The sequence below is a fragment of the Epinephelus lanceolatus genome, chromosome 16, assembly GCF_041903045.1.
Source record: "Epinephelus lanceolatus isolate andai-2023 chromosome 16, ASM4190304v1, whole genome shotgun sequence".
Lineage (NCBI taxonomy): Eukaryota > Metazoa > Chordata > Actinopteri > Perciformes > Serranidae > Epinephelus > Epinephelus lanceolatus.
The window spans coordinates 24559092-24575512 of record NC_135749.1 but is presented as its reverse complement, the minus strand read 5'-3'; the positions used below and the strand labels follow the sequence as shown (position 1 = coordinate 24575512).

Sequence of the window (16421 nt, the reverse complement as noted above, 5' to 3'; positions counted from 1 at the left end):
GCCACAAAAAATGCATTTGAAAAACTCAACAGCGATGTCTCCTTTCAGGAATCATGACCTGATTACTCATGATGATTCACAGACCTTGTGTTAGCAGTTTCATGTAGAAACTATTTTCTTTCTACCAAGCTATTGTTGCTAAACGGATCATCAGGCACCACTGAGCTAGCTAATGTTACAGCTCAGCCGAGGAGACGCCACCAACGTTTACATCCCCTGCTCTCACAGGCATGAGCCTCTCCCCCATGAGTAGATGCACACTTCCTTCGGCACAGTGATACAGTTGGAGGGTGTAGTTCAGTAGAAAGAAAATAGTTCCTACATGAAACTGCTCACAAGGTCTGTGGATTATCTTGAGTAAACGGGTCATGATTTCTAGAAAAAGAAATTGCTGTTGAGTTTTTTCAGATGTATTTTTTTATAGCACCTCAAGCCGAGTGTCATCTAGTTCCATTACAGGGTGTAGTTGTTCAGCAGATGAAAATATCAACGGCCAAAATATCTGGTGAGAAATATGCATATTAAATTAATAAATAACATATTAAATACCCTACTATTGTGTGACCTATGTTGCCAAGAAGACAACTTAAAAATGAACGTATATTACGCAGACCAGATTTTGGGATATTAATTAAACGTAGATCTATTTATCCACCAAAGCAGTACAGAGTGCATCCCTGCATCCATCCCTCGCCTGAAGATACACCACATCCAGGGCGGTCACGGTCTTCTTCTTAAGTCCAAAACACACCGGCGGCATCACATGATGGCGGCGTCATTGACGCGAGTCAAGTGCCGCTCCCAACACGCACAGAAAGCGTCGCGCTGCGGGGCATCAACCGGAATTCGACTGTACACTCCACTCTGCTAGGTGGCAGTTATGTGACTAGCTGGTTGCCAACCGCCAATTAGAACAAAAGACGAGGAAGAAGATGCAGGAAGAGAAAGAAAACACACAACGCAGGACGACCACGACAACCAGACAACGACGATACCAATGTGAGTTGCTTAGGATACATGGCGCCAAAGTTCTACAAGTACAAAAAGAAGTACAGAATAGGCTTTTCTCTGAAAAGAAGTGCTTTTTCAAGGGCGGCAACGCTGGAAAATAGGAAAATAGTGAGAAGTGCTGCGGCGTGTCACGTCAATGCATGTCGACACGCCGCCGGTGTAGGTTTGTATATAGAGAATAATGGGGGCGTCTGTTTTGACACGCGTCGTACAGCACCAGTGTGTTTTGGCCTTTAGTGTGCTCTGTGTAGTTAGGTGATAGCATCACAAATCAAGTTCAAGGAGGATCTTTACCACACTGCAGGTCTCCTCACAGAACAGACTGGGCTTCACACAGCCATGGTGAAGCAGACGGTGGATAGTGGGCTTGGTGATTTACGGTAATGCTTGGAGCAACAAGTCCTTTTCCTCTCCCACTAAACCTGTGATTACTCACTGTTTAATTAGCTTATTTTAAAGTTATCTAGTGTTTTAACGATGTTTGATGTTTAACTGTAGGCTGCTATATCTTAAACATATGTCTGGTAGTTGTTCAATAGGGCTAGAATTCTGTAATATTAACAACCATATTGGCCATAAAAAAATAAATCTAAAATCTAGTGTAAACCCTGTTTCATTGTATTTGAGCAGACATCTCGACGGCTGGTAACTCCAACACTCGGCAACTCACACCAACACAATCTAGATTGGTAAATAGCACTACAGGTAAGGGGATAAATATGTGTTTTTGATTTTTGGGTGTCTCTTTATATAACTAACTAAAACCATTTTGCATCATAACCCTGGCCTTTACTCTTATAAAAATGTGGTTTGGGAATGTAGACATTGTGTTTACACAAGCTTACACTTACCAGATACTGACACACACATCGTCGTCACCAGGGCAGATTGCTGTGATTTCACACTCCACCTTGCAGGTCCCTTTACCTGTGCAGCTGGTGGGCCGCACGTCACAGAACTTGCACAGTCTTCTTAACTTCATTATGGAGGCCTCTGGAAAAGGAGAAGTGAGAGAGAGAAAACCGGTGAGCTGGGGATACAGAAAAACATTCAGTCTACTCTGTAAAAACATGTAACAGACCATTTTCTTAAATACACTTGGGCTTGACTAAGCAGCACTGAACATTAAAATAACAAACATATGACTCAGAAATGACTCCCATGATGATCAATAGCATGAGTATACACGATAGGTATCAGCATGAAAAGCAAGAAAAACTTAAAATCTAATTAAAGGCTGGGAGTCTTCTTGCCGATAAGTAGTAGCAGATATTTAACACAACCACATGGAAGTATTTCTTCCTAGAGGGCTGGACAGATTTTGTCCCTGTGAAGTCTGAACAATAAGAGCAGCACGCAGTGGCATCTACCTCCTCTGGTCTTGCTCAGACTTGACTTTGCCGGCAGGCAGACCCATATCAGTGAGACAGACAGGATTGTGTGATGAGTGCCTGTGGGTTTGATAATCATCTAAGGAGACAACTGCCAGACAGGCAAGAACAACAAACAAAGGAAACACGGATGCATCTCCTCGCTGAGGAGTCTCTAATTTGTCAAGCCGATGAGTCGGCTCCCCACCTAGAGAGGTGTTATGCCAACTCTGTTTGTGAATATAAAAAAAAACAGGGAGGACGACATTATGTATGAGTGTCTATGAATGTTTGGGGAGAGAAATTTGTGTGCGTGTTTGTGAGTGTTTGTATTCGAACAGATATTCTGCAGTCTGTCCTTGCATGAGACTATTAATGATAAAAATCAGCCAGGCAGCGTGCCTCTGTTTGGCACAGGAAGGAGAGATGGAGCAACAAGGAAGGTGAACAATCTCCCCTGTCTTCTCGGATTTTCCTTTTTTTGTAAAAGGAAGTACTCTCCACCACATAAAAGCACGAGTGGAAAGTGGATTTTGTGGCTTTAAGAGTTGGAAATGTTCCGAACAGAGGATATTCCAAATTTCCCATGAACAGTCTAGCACCAGCGGTTAAAGCATCAGGAAAAAATGTGTCTTACGGACAATCCCACACGGTTTTGTTAGTGCATGTTGAGTTTGCACAAGTGTACACAATGTCGAGTCAAGTGAAGAGAAAGTTAGGCCATTCGCTGTGAGTCTACTGAGTAAACACGGAGGGAGAGGGAGAAGGAGAAATGCTGAAGACTGCTGCTCCTTCCAGGTCTGAGAGTTTATGTAGCAAAACAACACAAACAGAAAGATAAACTGAATTCAAAATGGCCAGATCACAAAAGCAGAGGAAGAGAAAAGACGTGACAGTGCTACAGTAAAACCACATAACCATGCTCTGACTGTATGCTGACTCCACGTGCACAGGAAGTTGAAGTTTTTATCAGAATATGCAGCTTGGGACCCAACCCAGAGAGAACATGGGTTCATTTCTACCTAAATACTGTGGTTTAACAAGCATTCAACAAAAGTCTGATGTATCTAAAGCAGTAGCCACTTGTTTTGAGATGGCACTGATGAAACTTTAATCACATGACCACAGCGTAAGATGTTTTCAACTGGGAAGTGTAAGTGAAAGCAGATTTCTCAGCAGGATACAGTGAAGAAATCTGTTCAGTATCTGTTCGCCTCTAACTTCACACTGACTTGAGGAAAGGTGCTGTGTGAGCGTGCGCTCTGAACCCTGCACAAAAAGCCTACTGTGTCATTTCACCCAATCTGCAGGGCGGGGTTAAAACCTGCAGCTCGCAGTGGCAGAAATACTGTACAACCTGCAGTGTGAAAGAGCAGCAAATCTAGAGCAGTATACGTTGAAGGCATCCTGTTCCTGTGCCAGAGTGAGATACTTTGACAGGAAGCTAGCAGGATATTGCAGATGGGTATTGCTTTCTGGCCTTAACTGAGAGACTCCCACACAAATAAAAACATCAAAATATTACACTTGAACTCTAGACTAAACTACTTGACAGAGCAATTTAAAAACTCTGCCTGGCGGGTTGGTGAGGTGTTTTGAAGTAAATCAGCACTGAGGGGATAGTCCATGCCTGAGTGCGAGTGGTGGGAAGGTGGTTGAGCCGGAGTAATTATATCATTAGAGCAACTCCTCTGAAAGAGCATGTCATTTAAACCCAGGAGGCGGGCTATGGAAGGGATGAATGGTAGTAATTGTCACCCAGGGCTACATATAATTGCAGAGAGGGGGAAAGAGGATTAGGAGCAGCCAAAGCCACTTGGTGCCGCTGGGACTGAGTCTGAGACAGATGAAGGTAAAACACTGTCTTCCTCAGGGGGGCTGCTAGACCTGTTAGCAATGTGGCTTCACATCAAAGATGGAGATAACCCATCTGATGGGGGCTTTAAAGGCTGTGACTTACAAGATGGGATCGGTGGCACCCACAGAAATTTTTCATAAGGGGTGGCCAGATGGAGCCAGTGAAAATCTTGGGGTGGCACACCAAAACAGAAAGCCATAACTGAATCTCTGGGGTTTGATTATCCTTTTGAAGTATGCAGGCTAGTTGAAAACTACGCCAATATTAGAGTTGAGGAACTGCATATGTATTTACTTTCATTTCTTATTTTACAGTTAATATACTAACTACCTGATGTGCAAAGACCGTTGCAAGTACAGTGATCATTGAGTTCCACAACAATCCTGTTTAAATGTGTTTTGTATCTAAAAATGTTAGACAATTTATTTTTCATCAAATAGGCTGGTTGTAATTTTCCTTAAAAAGATAAATATAGAGCTTAAATTTAAAGCAGTACATCTATTGTAAGGAACAAAATTCATTCATTCATTCATCTTCTAACCGCTTCATCCTCTTGAGGGTCGCGGGGGGGCTGGAGCCTATCCCAGCTGACATCGGGCGAGAGGCAGGGTACACCCTGGACAGGTCACCAGACTATCACAGGGCTGACATATAGAGACAGACAACCATTCACGCTCACATTCACACCTACGGACAATTTAGAGTTATCAATTAACCTAGTCCCCAATCTGCATGTGTTTGGACTGTGAGAGGAAGCCGGAGTGCCCGGAGAGAACCCACGCTGACACGGGGAGAACATGCAAACTCCGCGAGAGTGCTAACCACCACACCACCGTGCCGCCCTTAAGGAACAAAATATTTTTGGGAAACTTAAGTTTAGCAGAGACTCTTTGGTACCCATAGAACCCATTTTAATTCAGATATCTTGGGGTGAGAGCTCAAGGGACCCTTTGGAAAACGGCCATGCCAGTTGTTCCCTCGCCAAAATGTAGCCTAACTTCAGAGCATTTTTCAGCCCCCTTTTCAACAAGCTTGTCAAGCTCAACAAGGTTGTCCAGTTTCACAAGATACTACGACCTTCGCAGTAGTGTTGACATATCCATCGAATCACCATGATGTCACACTAACAACAACAATCACTTCCGGTAGACAACTGTTATTTCAGTTGCGGACGTATGTGAAATTGGTAAACTTGTTTATTTCTGTTGTCATTTTCAGCTGTAACCGTAATGTTCAAAGATATACAGTTAAACACTGTGGTGCTACCTGTCTGATGTTTTTGCTGTGCTTATTTTATGCACTGTGTTGCTTTGCTGTCATCTCTGATAAACCAAATCTACTGACACGGAAGCTGAGCAAGCAGTAAAACAAATTTTAGCCTCCTAAAAAAGGTCAATATCACTGTAAATGTACGCAATATTTGACTTTTTTCCCCGCCTTACTGCACACACTGACCAATGGAGACCAGCAACTACAGTGTTCTGCTAAGTAAAATTACTCTTTTTGTCAGTGGAGTTTGATGGCTTTGAATATAATAGCCTCAGTTCCCCGTCGCAAAAGGCTGTCTGACGGCATGGAAAAGCGGTGAAAATATTCTGTTACACGCACACTTACACTGGTATTGACTTTTTTTTTCAAGTGGGTAAAAATGAATCAATTGAGGCAGCGTTTGCTCAACACTGTCTGTTTTAAGTTATGCAACGGATTTCTACCCAGAAGTTAGTGTAAATAAGCATTGTGATTTGGTCTTTACATTTTTTTTTTACAGGAAAGAATATATTCAAATTCAACCCCTTTGTAATCACCAGCATTTTGACTCTAACTCAATTACATTTTTTCTTCTCAGTAAATGTAATGGATTAAAATTATATAGTGTTTCCTATAGAGTTAAAGTCTATGAGTGGGGTAGTGGAAGGATAATTGGTCTGTTGATCCGTTCAGAGCTGATCAGATCAATGAAGAGGAGCAGCTGCTGCAGAGGCAAGTTGATCCCAATTGGAATGACACAAAACAATAAAATATTTAAAAAGCAAACCAACCAAAACAGAACAAACTAACAAAAAACCCATAGAATTAAAAAGAAAGCAAATAAATAATTAAAACAGAATAAAAATGAATATGAGAGATAAAAGAAGGTAAAAAAAACAATGTTTAAAACTTAAAAATCAAGACTGTAATATTACTCCACATTGAAAGCCAGATTAAAAAGATAGGTCTTTAATGTACATTTAAAAATAACACGAGAGCTCGCCATTCTGATATCCAGAGGTAATATGGACCTCTGGATATGTAACTACTTACTCCTGAACCTTGCTATGCACTAGCTTAAAAAATGAGTGTGCCACAGGCTCTTAAAGATAGTAATACTGGCATCTAATAGGGATGCGCACGACTAAACGTCTAAACGATTAAACGTCTGCTAGTTGGCATCAGAAATATTAGTCAGTTAAACCTGTTAGTGTTTTATTCATGTAAAAGGCTGCTTAATATAACTGTCATGCAGCTGCCCACCACTAGTGGGGGTTACAGATCTGTCAGACAGCAGTCCCCCTCCTGGTGGTAATGCTCAAGTAGACTGGAGCTTTAAAACAGCAAGGTGGGAAATTGGAGAGATGCGTTTTGGCAGTACTTTGATCTAGAAAATGAATTCAGCAGCAATTAATCTTTTTTGAGATGTTATATTATCTGTTATTTAAAGTGAGCTGTCAGATAATGTGCAGGGTTTACATTCATACTGTGCGGCACAAAATGCCTCTCATTTAAGGCAAAATTTAATTATAATTTAGATGTTTTATTAACTTTAAAGTGAATTGCGATGATTTTTGTGCAATAATGTATAAGGTTTATTGTGCCCCACATTTCAGAGGCAATTTATTTATTTAAGATGTTATTTTAGTGGTTAATTTTTGACCAAGTTGTCGTCATGTTCACATTCATAAAGCGCAAAGTGTCGCGTACTCAGCAGCATTCAAAATCCGACATGGTTGTTGAAGATGTGATTAAAGACTTCAAAGGGCTCTTGATGCACGACAGACATCTTCACCGACATCTTGATGCACACAATATTTATTGGGACATTTCAAATACTTGACAAAAAAAATTTGTGCTAAATTTTGACTGTTTTCTGAGTGTTTTCACTTTTTTAGACTAGTCAACTAGTCTTAAAATTTCTGTTTAGTCAACAGGGAAATTAGTTGCCAGTATGTTTCCATCCAAAAGTGATTCGAATCATTGGGAAATGTGCATTAAAAGAAATACGAATCCTGTGTGTTTCCATTAAATGTACAGACGTTGATAAAAAATACGAACTCACTTCTTCTTCTACGTTTTCTGGCGGTTGGCAACCAGCTTGTAAATGCATTACTGCCTTCCCGACCCTGAGTGTGAATATCACCATGGAGAGAGGTGCGCTACGTTAGACTTAATTCAAACATAACTGTTTCCATCCCCCGTTTTGTGAAACAACATTTTTTCGAATCAACCAAAACCCGACTAAAGCGAGCGTATTTCAGTTTGTGTGAATCAGGGGATTTTAATTCGAATTTTGGCGTTTCATAATTGTCATAATCATAAATTTCCGATGTGATACTTCTAGATGCGCATCTAAACAGGCTCATGGCTAGTCACATCCGTGGCCTCCAATTTTTTCGCCAGGTGTGAATTGTATGGGGGGCCCCCATTACCCCCCTTAAGGGCGCCCCTGCATTTGATGTCCACCCAAAAGCTAATGTAGCATTCATAATGAGCAGCTACACTACAGGTTGTAAATAGACATTAAGTAACATTTCAGGAAGTCACAGTGAGAGTAACAGTGCTAGCAAGAAAGACAAGCTTGAGGCATTAACAGTAACCCGCGCGCGTGGGGAGTTTTGCTGTTTTTATTAAATTAATTAGACTTTTTTATAATGAAACAGGATGTAATAGTGTCCAACAGGCCCGCGTAAAGCACCTGTGTAAACAAAGTTGATAATACTGTCCTAAAGGATGTAGTTTAAAAGTTTGTATCGCTCACTATGGCTCCATAGATGCTCCTGAACTCACCTCGCAGCTGCGATAAAACGCAGCCGCCGCTTTGGCAACTTTAGTCGGAGTAGAAAGTTGAACTCACCCGCCTCCTCGAGCTGAATACTACCAAAGAGTATCGCTCCACACCAAAAAGCGGAAAACCGAAGTAGCTCCATTCAGAAACGGACCAAACACTCCCCTCTTTCTCATTAATTAGCCGACGCCGTGACACCGGGTTTTAATATCCAGACTGTCCGCGGACTTTTCTTCTGTCTGCCTGTTGCTTCCCCTAAAACGCCTCCACAGCTCCGGGTAGCAGAGGCAGAGTAAACACACCAGGCAGGACTTGCCCTATATGACTCACACAGTATGTGCACTTTTCATGAAACAGGAAATCTTCAGAGGGGTTGGACACTTTTTTTCTCTCTTCTTCTCAGTCATGCTCATGTGGCTCACAAAGTCTCGAACCATGTCATTAAGAGGCTGAAACGCAGCAGAGACTTGAAATGACATGCTCTAAAATAGCTCAACCAGACGCTTCACCTATAGGCTACAAGCATATATGCAAACACCCTGATTCACTTCAAAGCACTCACACCTTTCTGATGTTATTTAAGAGCTGTCAGCCCTTAAAAGAAAACTGCTGCTCATATTTAATTTTAATCTCTAAACTCATTTAGGCGTCCGTTCCAAGTCACTAAATTACATTCCTGCTGTTTCTCTGGAGAGGTTCCAGGATTGCAGTTAATCAAAGATGACATCAGAAGTGGCGAGTCACTCCATATCTCTCACATTGGTTTTTATTGAAGACACACAGAGATAAAGTCCGTTGTAACACCCATAAATTACGCCACTATTGCCAGGGCTGTGCAGACATGTGTTTTTGCTCTGCATACTGGAGCTGTGATGTCAGGTTTCAGTCCTGACCCTGTGACCCTGGAGCTTATAACTCTCTCCACTCAGGACGCCTACTCATTCTTACACCAATGGCTCACTGAGCTTTATTAACAGCTCTTGTATTGCTTAAGGTGGGCCTGTTTTAGTGTCGGCAGAGGGTGGAAAAAGACCCTCCTTATAACTCCGGAACTTGCCTGAGAATCAAAATGTTTTTAAGTTGTCTTCTTTACTATCAAAGCAATCCATTCATAGCATCCATGGGTACATTTTAAACTGGACCTGATGCTTTTAATGATGCCAGTTTGCCTAAATGTAAACAAATATAGGCTAAAAAAACTTAAAATCCCTACATGTTTGGGAGAGATTTTGCTCAATCCATTTCACTGACTCTTTTACTTTTAGCTCTGGGCGGGTGTGCGTTTGTTTGCTCAAGCCTGCATGCCAAGCAGCCTTTCAGTACTGCAAGATGGGGTCCAAGCCACAAGGTGGAGATCCGACAGCGCTGTGAGCCCAAAACAGCCATTCCCAACTGACCTCAGCACATGTGGGTGCCCAGAGGGTCACAACATCCTGCTCACTGACCACAACACCCAAACAAACTCTTTTATAACTTGACTATCTGCTTCAATCCAACAGGAAACGCACTACTGTGTGCCCAAGCTTATTTCGACATGATCTTTTTTAGCGTGCTTCTGTTACTGTTACTTTTAGCACCCCCCCACCCCCACCCCCGCACAAGTTTCTCAGTGTTCCTTTGCCTTTGAACGATTTTCTCCCCCCCCACCTCATTGCACAAACACAGATAAACAAGCAGCAGGCAAACATCCTGAGTGGTATTATGCTCAATAGCAGGTGCTTGGCGTTCCTGTAAACTACTTGGGTCGAGTGGAAAGGTAAACACAGCGACCTGATGACAAATCTCTGGACGCATGCCTCGAGATAACACCGATGGCAAACAAGTGCTGTGTGCAGCACATTACAAAGGGGATGTCAGTCTCTTTGCACCTTTCTCCGTTTCTGTGTAGGAAGGAAAGTGGTAACACAACTGCAGCATCTCTCCCACACACAGGGTTATATGCATACATTGTACGCATATTTCTTATAAGATCTCTCCCCCGCACTGAGTGCCAACTGGAGGTATGCCACAAAAGGAGAGGGCACACAGGAATATTGAATCATCAGTCGGTACTAAGCTGAGGCACAGCAAGTGTTGCAAAGTTCCTGTAAGGGTGATATTTGACAGTAATGTGAAAGTTCAACTCTGGTTTTGAATTCCTTTTCTCAGGACAATAAGTTGACCAGGTTTGATTTTAAACTTTTGAGAGTGTTCCTGTACATTTTAAATGTTGTAATTTATAAAGAAGATTACTGTTTTAGTTTGAAGTTACTTGTTTCTACAGTTTTCCCACTGTATCACACTTAGTTTCTTTGAAGAACAGTGTGTAAGTTTTAGGGGGATTTAGTGGCATCTAGTGGTGAGGGTGTAGATTGCAACCAGCTGAAACTTCTCCAGGTTAGAATTCCTTCAGTGTTCCTTGTTCAGGAGGGTTTACAGAGAGCAGAATTATCCCAGGTTCGACTCCAGCCTGTGGTCCTTTGCTGCATGTCATTCCCTCTCTCTCTCCCCCCCCCTTTCACGCTTGTCTGTCCTATCAATTAAAGGCTAAAATGCCCCAAAAAATATCTTTAAAAAAAAAACCCTGAATAAAGAGATTGGCTGCCGGCACAGCACCCGCTAATGTGTGCTCACCTTAGCATGAGCCGCATTATCCACAGAAGTCTCTTCCTCTCCAAAACAAACAAATCCAGTGAGTTAAACTGGTAGAAAAAAAAAACACTGAATGAAGCAGTGTTACATAACAAATCTGTGTTTCTTCTACGCTGTCGGCATGATATCGTAAGATCCAGATGTTCAGGAGGTTTTTAGTGGGAGCTGAATTATCTGCAGAGGCCTCTTCCTCAGAGGTTTTACAACACTCTCACCACGGAGGGGCTGCTAATTATAGTGGCTAACACAACAAACAAGAACAGCCCTATCGAAAGCTGAGACCTGAAGGGTCATGAATTGAACACCATATTCTTGGCATCTAAAATTATACACAGCAGTACATTAAACAAGAGATGCCTCTTTTGCCTTTTTTACAGGCAACTGTAAAATTCAGGTTTTGAGCCTGTGATTTCAGCACGACAAAAACAAACTCTATAGCAGCTTTCTTAATGTTGTTTATATTATTGCAGGCTGTATTTTTAGATGTCTTTTCAAAATATGTTGCAACAGGAAAACAAAGATTTCACAAAATATGAGAGCGATATCATTTTCTTTTTCCTCCAGGGACACTATTGATCAGTTTGGCAGGTCAGTGTGTCTCCATATTTTCTTAGTACAGATCAATATGCTGTTATTAATCCAGAGTTTGTTTGTTTTTTTTAAGTAAAAGGTGGATTTCAGCCACTGTCTTTAGCTGAAGAAATGTGCCACTTCAGGTCACAGTGAGTGCATCTGATTTAAATATACCTTGAACCATTTAAGATGTTTTCAGCAGCTGTCTGAACAAATCCGCTCTCAACCCAGGACAGAAGGGTTAATCACTGATTTGCTGATGACTGGTCTACTGGCTGTAAAAACAAGCAAGCTGCTGGATCCCTGCACCCACTGCCAGCCAGCCACTTCACTCCGTCTGTCTTTGTAAACCACTTTCAATCAAGACTCTGTTGCAGGGTAAAATGCACAAGTACAGCTTGTGCCAAAGGAAAAACATCCTTAAACACCGCTCTTAAGTCCCTTGAGCTCAGGCATGTGTATTTGCACAGCAGAGAGAATGAAATACGACTTGCAAATTGCTTGTGAGAATAGTGGCACAAAACAATCAGGTGATTTTAAATCTGTGCCCTCTTCAGTTACTTTGCACATGATTAAGATGGCTGCCTACGCAACAGGAATGTGAAGTTATTTCAAAGTGTGGAGGTCCCCCCACCCCCACCCCTCACTTACAGTGCTTCTTTTGGATGTCAATCTGTCAGGTGAATGTGCCTCAGGATGTGCCTCTTCAATCCTTTGGATTTCACTTTTGCCCGCGAGAGTTCATATCATCTCTGACAGCATTACAGTAACGCTGCACAAGATACAGTGGTGCAGCTTTTAAGTGTCTTCTAAGGTTTTAAGATGAATGCACAACCATCATATAAGGATGGAGTGTGCCATGCAGAAAGTGAAAGGTGAAATCAAGATAGAAAGAGAAAGTAAAGAGAGAACGGTGCACCTGTCTGTCTGGTTATCTACAGTATCTATAATTTCTGTATTTAGACACAGCAGTGAGCTGACCTTGAGCTAAACGTGTGCATGCCATTGTGCTCACGACAAAAATGCTAACACCTCGTTTCCACATAGCTCTGTGAAGGTATTTGAGTCAACTGAGAGTCCTTTCATTCCTTTCAGAACTTCTGTGATCTCTTTTTTTTTTTTTTTTGGTCTGGAACAAGTGGCAACCTGCGGGGCTGAAAATGAAACTACTACTAACTGCAGTTCCTTGAATGGCCACTTGGCTCCAGAAGCGAGTCAATCTCCATTAACCGCCGTGTTAAAATGCCTAACATTACAGCAAAAATAAAAATAAACAAAAAATGGTTTGGTCTCTATAGCTAATTACAACATCCATGGCAACTGTAGTGGGATGAAGTTTTATATTACTCACCTGTTCAAATTTTATTAAGGCTTAATGTTACACATATTAAAAGGGGAGCCGCTTGAGTGACAGGCTATCAGTCTATGAGTCAGATCCACCTCTTGTTTATCCACAGCTCCCTCTCGTCCACATATGGTCAGTTCTGGTTCCAAAAAACTAAGATGGTGACAGCCAAAATGCCGAACTCAAAGCTTTAAAATGGCAATCCACAACCAATGGATGACATTGTGGTAGCTACATCTATTATTTTATACAGTCTGTGGTCTGGAATTTGCCTCGAGTACACTGACAAGGACTGTACGCACTGTGCCACAGCAAGTTAGAATAAAAATGAATTAGCTGACAGTTTGATGAATGTAATACAGCTCTATTTATACATTTTTTTCTAAGTGAAAAGTTTGACAGTATGTTTAGCTAGCTAACACTAGTAGCATGCTAGCCGTGTGACATATAGAGTGCATTCATAATGGATCATACGTCTTTTAACAAAATATTTCACATAACTTGCTACACACCTGACAGGTCAACCTCTTTACTCATTTGGCGGCAGGAATAATTAATCATATTCCAAAAGCCTGGATAGCAAAGTATCATAGCCTGCAGCACAGTGTTGCAGTGGTTAGCATTGTCGCATGTGGGAGCTCTTCTCTGTAGAGTTTGCATGTTGTCCCCATGTCAGTATGGCTTTTCTCTGGGTACTCCCACTTCCTCCCACAACCCAAAGACATGCAGGTTAGGGTTAACTGGTGACTCTTGTGGTGACTCTAAAGAGACTGTAAGTGTGAATGGTTGTCTGCGGTGCCCTGCGATAGTCTGGCAACCTGTCCGGGGTGTACCCTGCATCTCATCTAATGTCAGCTGAGACATTGGGTGAGATCCAATTTTTTTTTTCTGTACCAGGCTGTTAACATGATTATTTCTTCTGTAAAGTTGGGCATTTTAACATGGTGGTTTATGGAGAATGACCCGCTTCTGGAGCCAGCCTCAAGTGGCCATTTGAAGAACTGCAGTTTTTGGTACTTCCATGTTGGCTTAATATCTCAGCGCTCAGAGTGTACCACTTGCAAAAAACACTCAAAATGATCTTTGGTGTTCAGGTCCGAAAGAGTTATATTTCCTTGTGTTGGACACAAGGGGTGTGCTCCGTATACAATATGGACACAAAACGAAACTCTGTGGAAACGAGGCGTAACAATGCTGATGTTAATGATGTTTACCATTTTAGTGAAGCCTATTAACATGCTAAAATGTGCTAATTAGCACTAAACACACAAAGTACAGCTGAGGCTGATGGGAAACACTTGGTCATCAAGCAAAGTATTGGTTAAATTGAATTTCTGACCACACAATTGTGCTGGATAAAAAGTCAGGGGATCATCAAAGTCATTAAGATTTATTCTGTGGGCACCATGAATGTCTAAATAAAATTTAACTCATCCAGATGGGTAACTGCTGAAACATTTCAGTCTGGACCAAAGTGATGGAACAACTGACACTGCCATTCCTAGAACGATACTGTCGGCATGGCTGAAATTCGTTTTTAATTATCACGAGTATTCATCTCACAATAGCAACTCATAAAAAGAATATGACTAATATAGCATGCATACAAGCCCACAGACACGTGCAAGAACCCAGTCCATGTACGGGAAAGATAGTACTATTAAACACAGCCTCTTGCTTTCAAGTTTGATGCACGCACTTTGCCACAAATTCTGTGAAACAGCAAAGACCTCAGGAAATCCGATTCAACAAGGCTTACATGTGGGTTTGTATGCACACTCATACATAGTCATACACAATAACACACACGCTCCCACACAATGAATTGGCACAGTTTTCTTGGTGCCATTGGTAAACCTAAGGAAGTCGCAATGGCCCATTCTGACAACAACAGCCTCTCTCTGTCTTCTCCCACCGCTGTGAACAGGCTTTGTCTCCCAGCATTAGTCAGACGCTGTGAAGGAAGGGAAAGTTTATCTTAAAAGCTCCAAAGGTTACAACCTCTGGTATCACAACACTTTTAGGACTATTGTTCACTGGCAAAACATCAATAGGTGTCCAAAACTGTGCCAAAACTGGTGTTACAAAGGGAACACATTGCAGTGGGGAAGCAAGCATGTGAGCGAACGCTGCGGCGTGTGACTCTATGTGTGACAGGCAACATCCTGTTTCTTGTTGTGGTTAATGTGCGGAGATGAAGTGACAGACATAAGGTCAGATGAGGTACCTTGTACTGTGTACACATGATGTGTTTACATGCTTGGCTTGTATAGGCCTCATAATGTTGTCAAAAGTATTAATTTATCAATACATATAGATTCTGAGTATTTTAAACATTTCAATACTCATTTTCTACAGTATCTCCAGTATTAGTTGTGTTTTCTCACTCTGTCTTATTGGTATACTTTACTACGGTCATTCCTCTGTTCTTTACTACAAACCAAAAAAAGGAAAGTTATCATCATGTTGTTATATGTATATATCTTTTAATCCTCTTTTTTAATTTCATGCCTGCAATGTTAATTTTATCCTTTGGTAATCGAAAATTATATCAAATATACATATTTTTCAAGGTATTGTCTCGTAGTAAGACATTTTATTATAGTGACTGAATCTTGTTAAAACATTTAAAATGCCAACAGAGGTATTCATGATCATGACAGCACTAAAGCCCTGCACATTGACTGGGAATGTCAACGGTTAGGCCCTACTGCTAATCGGCGAACCGTGGAAAATATTTTTGACCACTAATGCATTTTAATCTAAAGGTTAATTGTGTTGTTCTTCTGTTTACAGCACTACATACTGGCTTGATCTGGTGGAAGCTTGCTAGCAGCAGCACTCAGTCAGTGATTAGCACGAGTAACGTTGTCCTGACCCTAAAGTGTTGCTGTGGAAACACAGTGTCCACTCTTTGAAGTCCCCGCCAGGTAGCCTTAGTTTTGAGCTGCTCAACCCCTTTAGCATTGTCAGCAAACATTATCACTGTTAGCTCTGTTAGCACTGTTGACAGTGTCAGTAGGGCTAGTGGTGCTAACACAGTTAACAATGTTTAAAGGGTTTCGCGGCTTAAAATGAAGCTGCTTACTCATCGGGCTATATGGTGGAGACCGGAGGGCTGGCTACCATGTTTCCGCAGCAACCAGTGGTAATCCCTGAATGAAGGTTGCCACTAGCTAGCTCTCACCCAATCCAGGAGGTGCGCAGTGCAGAACGGTAAAGGGTAATATTAGCTAATGTCAGTGGAGACTGAAAGCTGGGCAGTGGGAACTACAGTCTGTTTCTGTATGTAAACGCAGCTAGCCACCTGTCTGTTGAAAAAGCCAACACAAAATAAAAGACATTTACATCATATGGATATTGAGCTGTCGAAAGCAAAACTAACTGAAACTGACATCCCTAATATTAACCATACTGTAGAGGACATAAAATGCTGTCTCACAAAAAACAACCTCTTGCTAAAAACATCTTATTTAGGCAGAAAAGAAATCTTACCATCTGTAAAACATTTAAGGCAGTGCCATTAATTGGCAAACATTGTGTGCTAAATTTAAGCCCACAAAGCAACAAAAAGAGGAAACAAACAAGCAAGCA

General features: G+C 41.6%; 1 protein-coding gene across 1 annotated transcript in view; it reads right to left on the bottom strand.

Moving 5' to 3' along the window:
• Positions 1-8614, bottom strand: part of tgfbr2a (transforming growth factor beta receptor 2a) — a 31708-nt gene extending 23094 nt beyond the window's left edge. The window contains exons 1-2 of the mRNA XM_033638043.2: positions 8348-8614; positions 1863-2004 (exon numbers count right to left, since the gene is read on the bottom strand). Coding sequence (XP_033493934.1) covers positions 1863-2004; positions 8348-8420 — 215 coding nt within the window. The 5' untranslated portion in view covers positions 8421-8614. The remainder of the gene's footprint in view (positions 1-1862; positions 2005-8347) is intronic.
• Positions 8615-16421: the final 7807 nt, after the last annotated feature.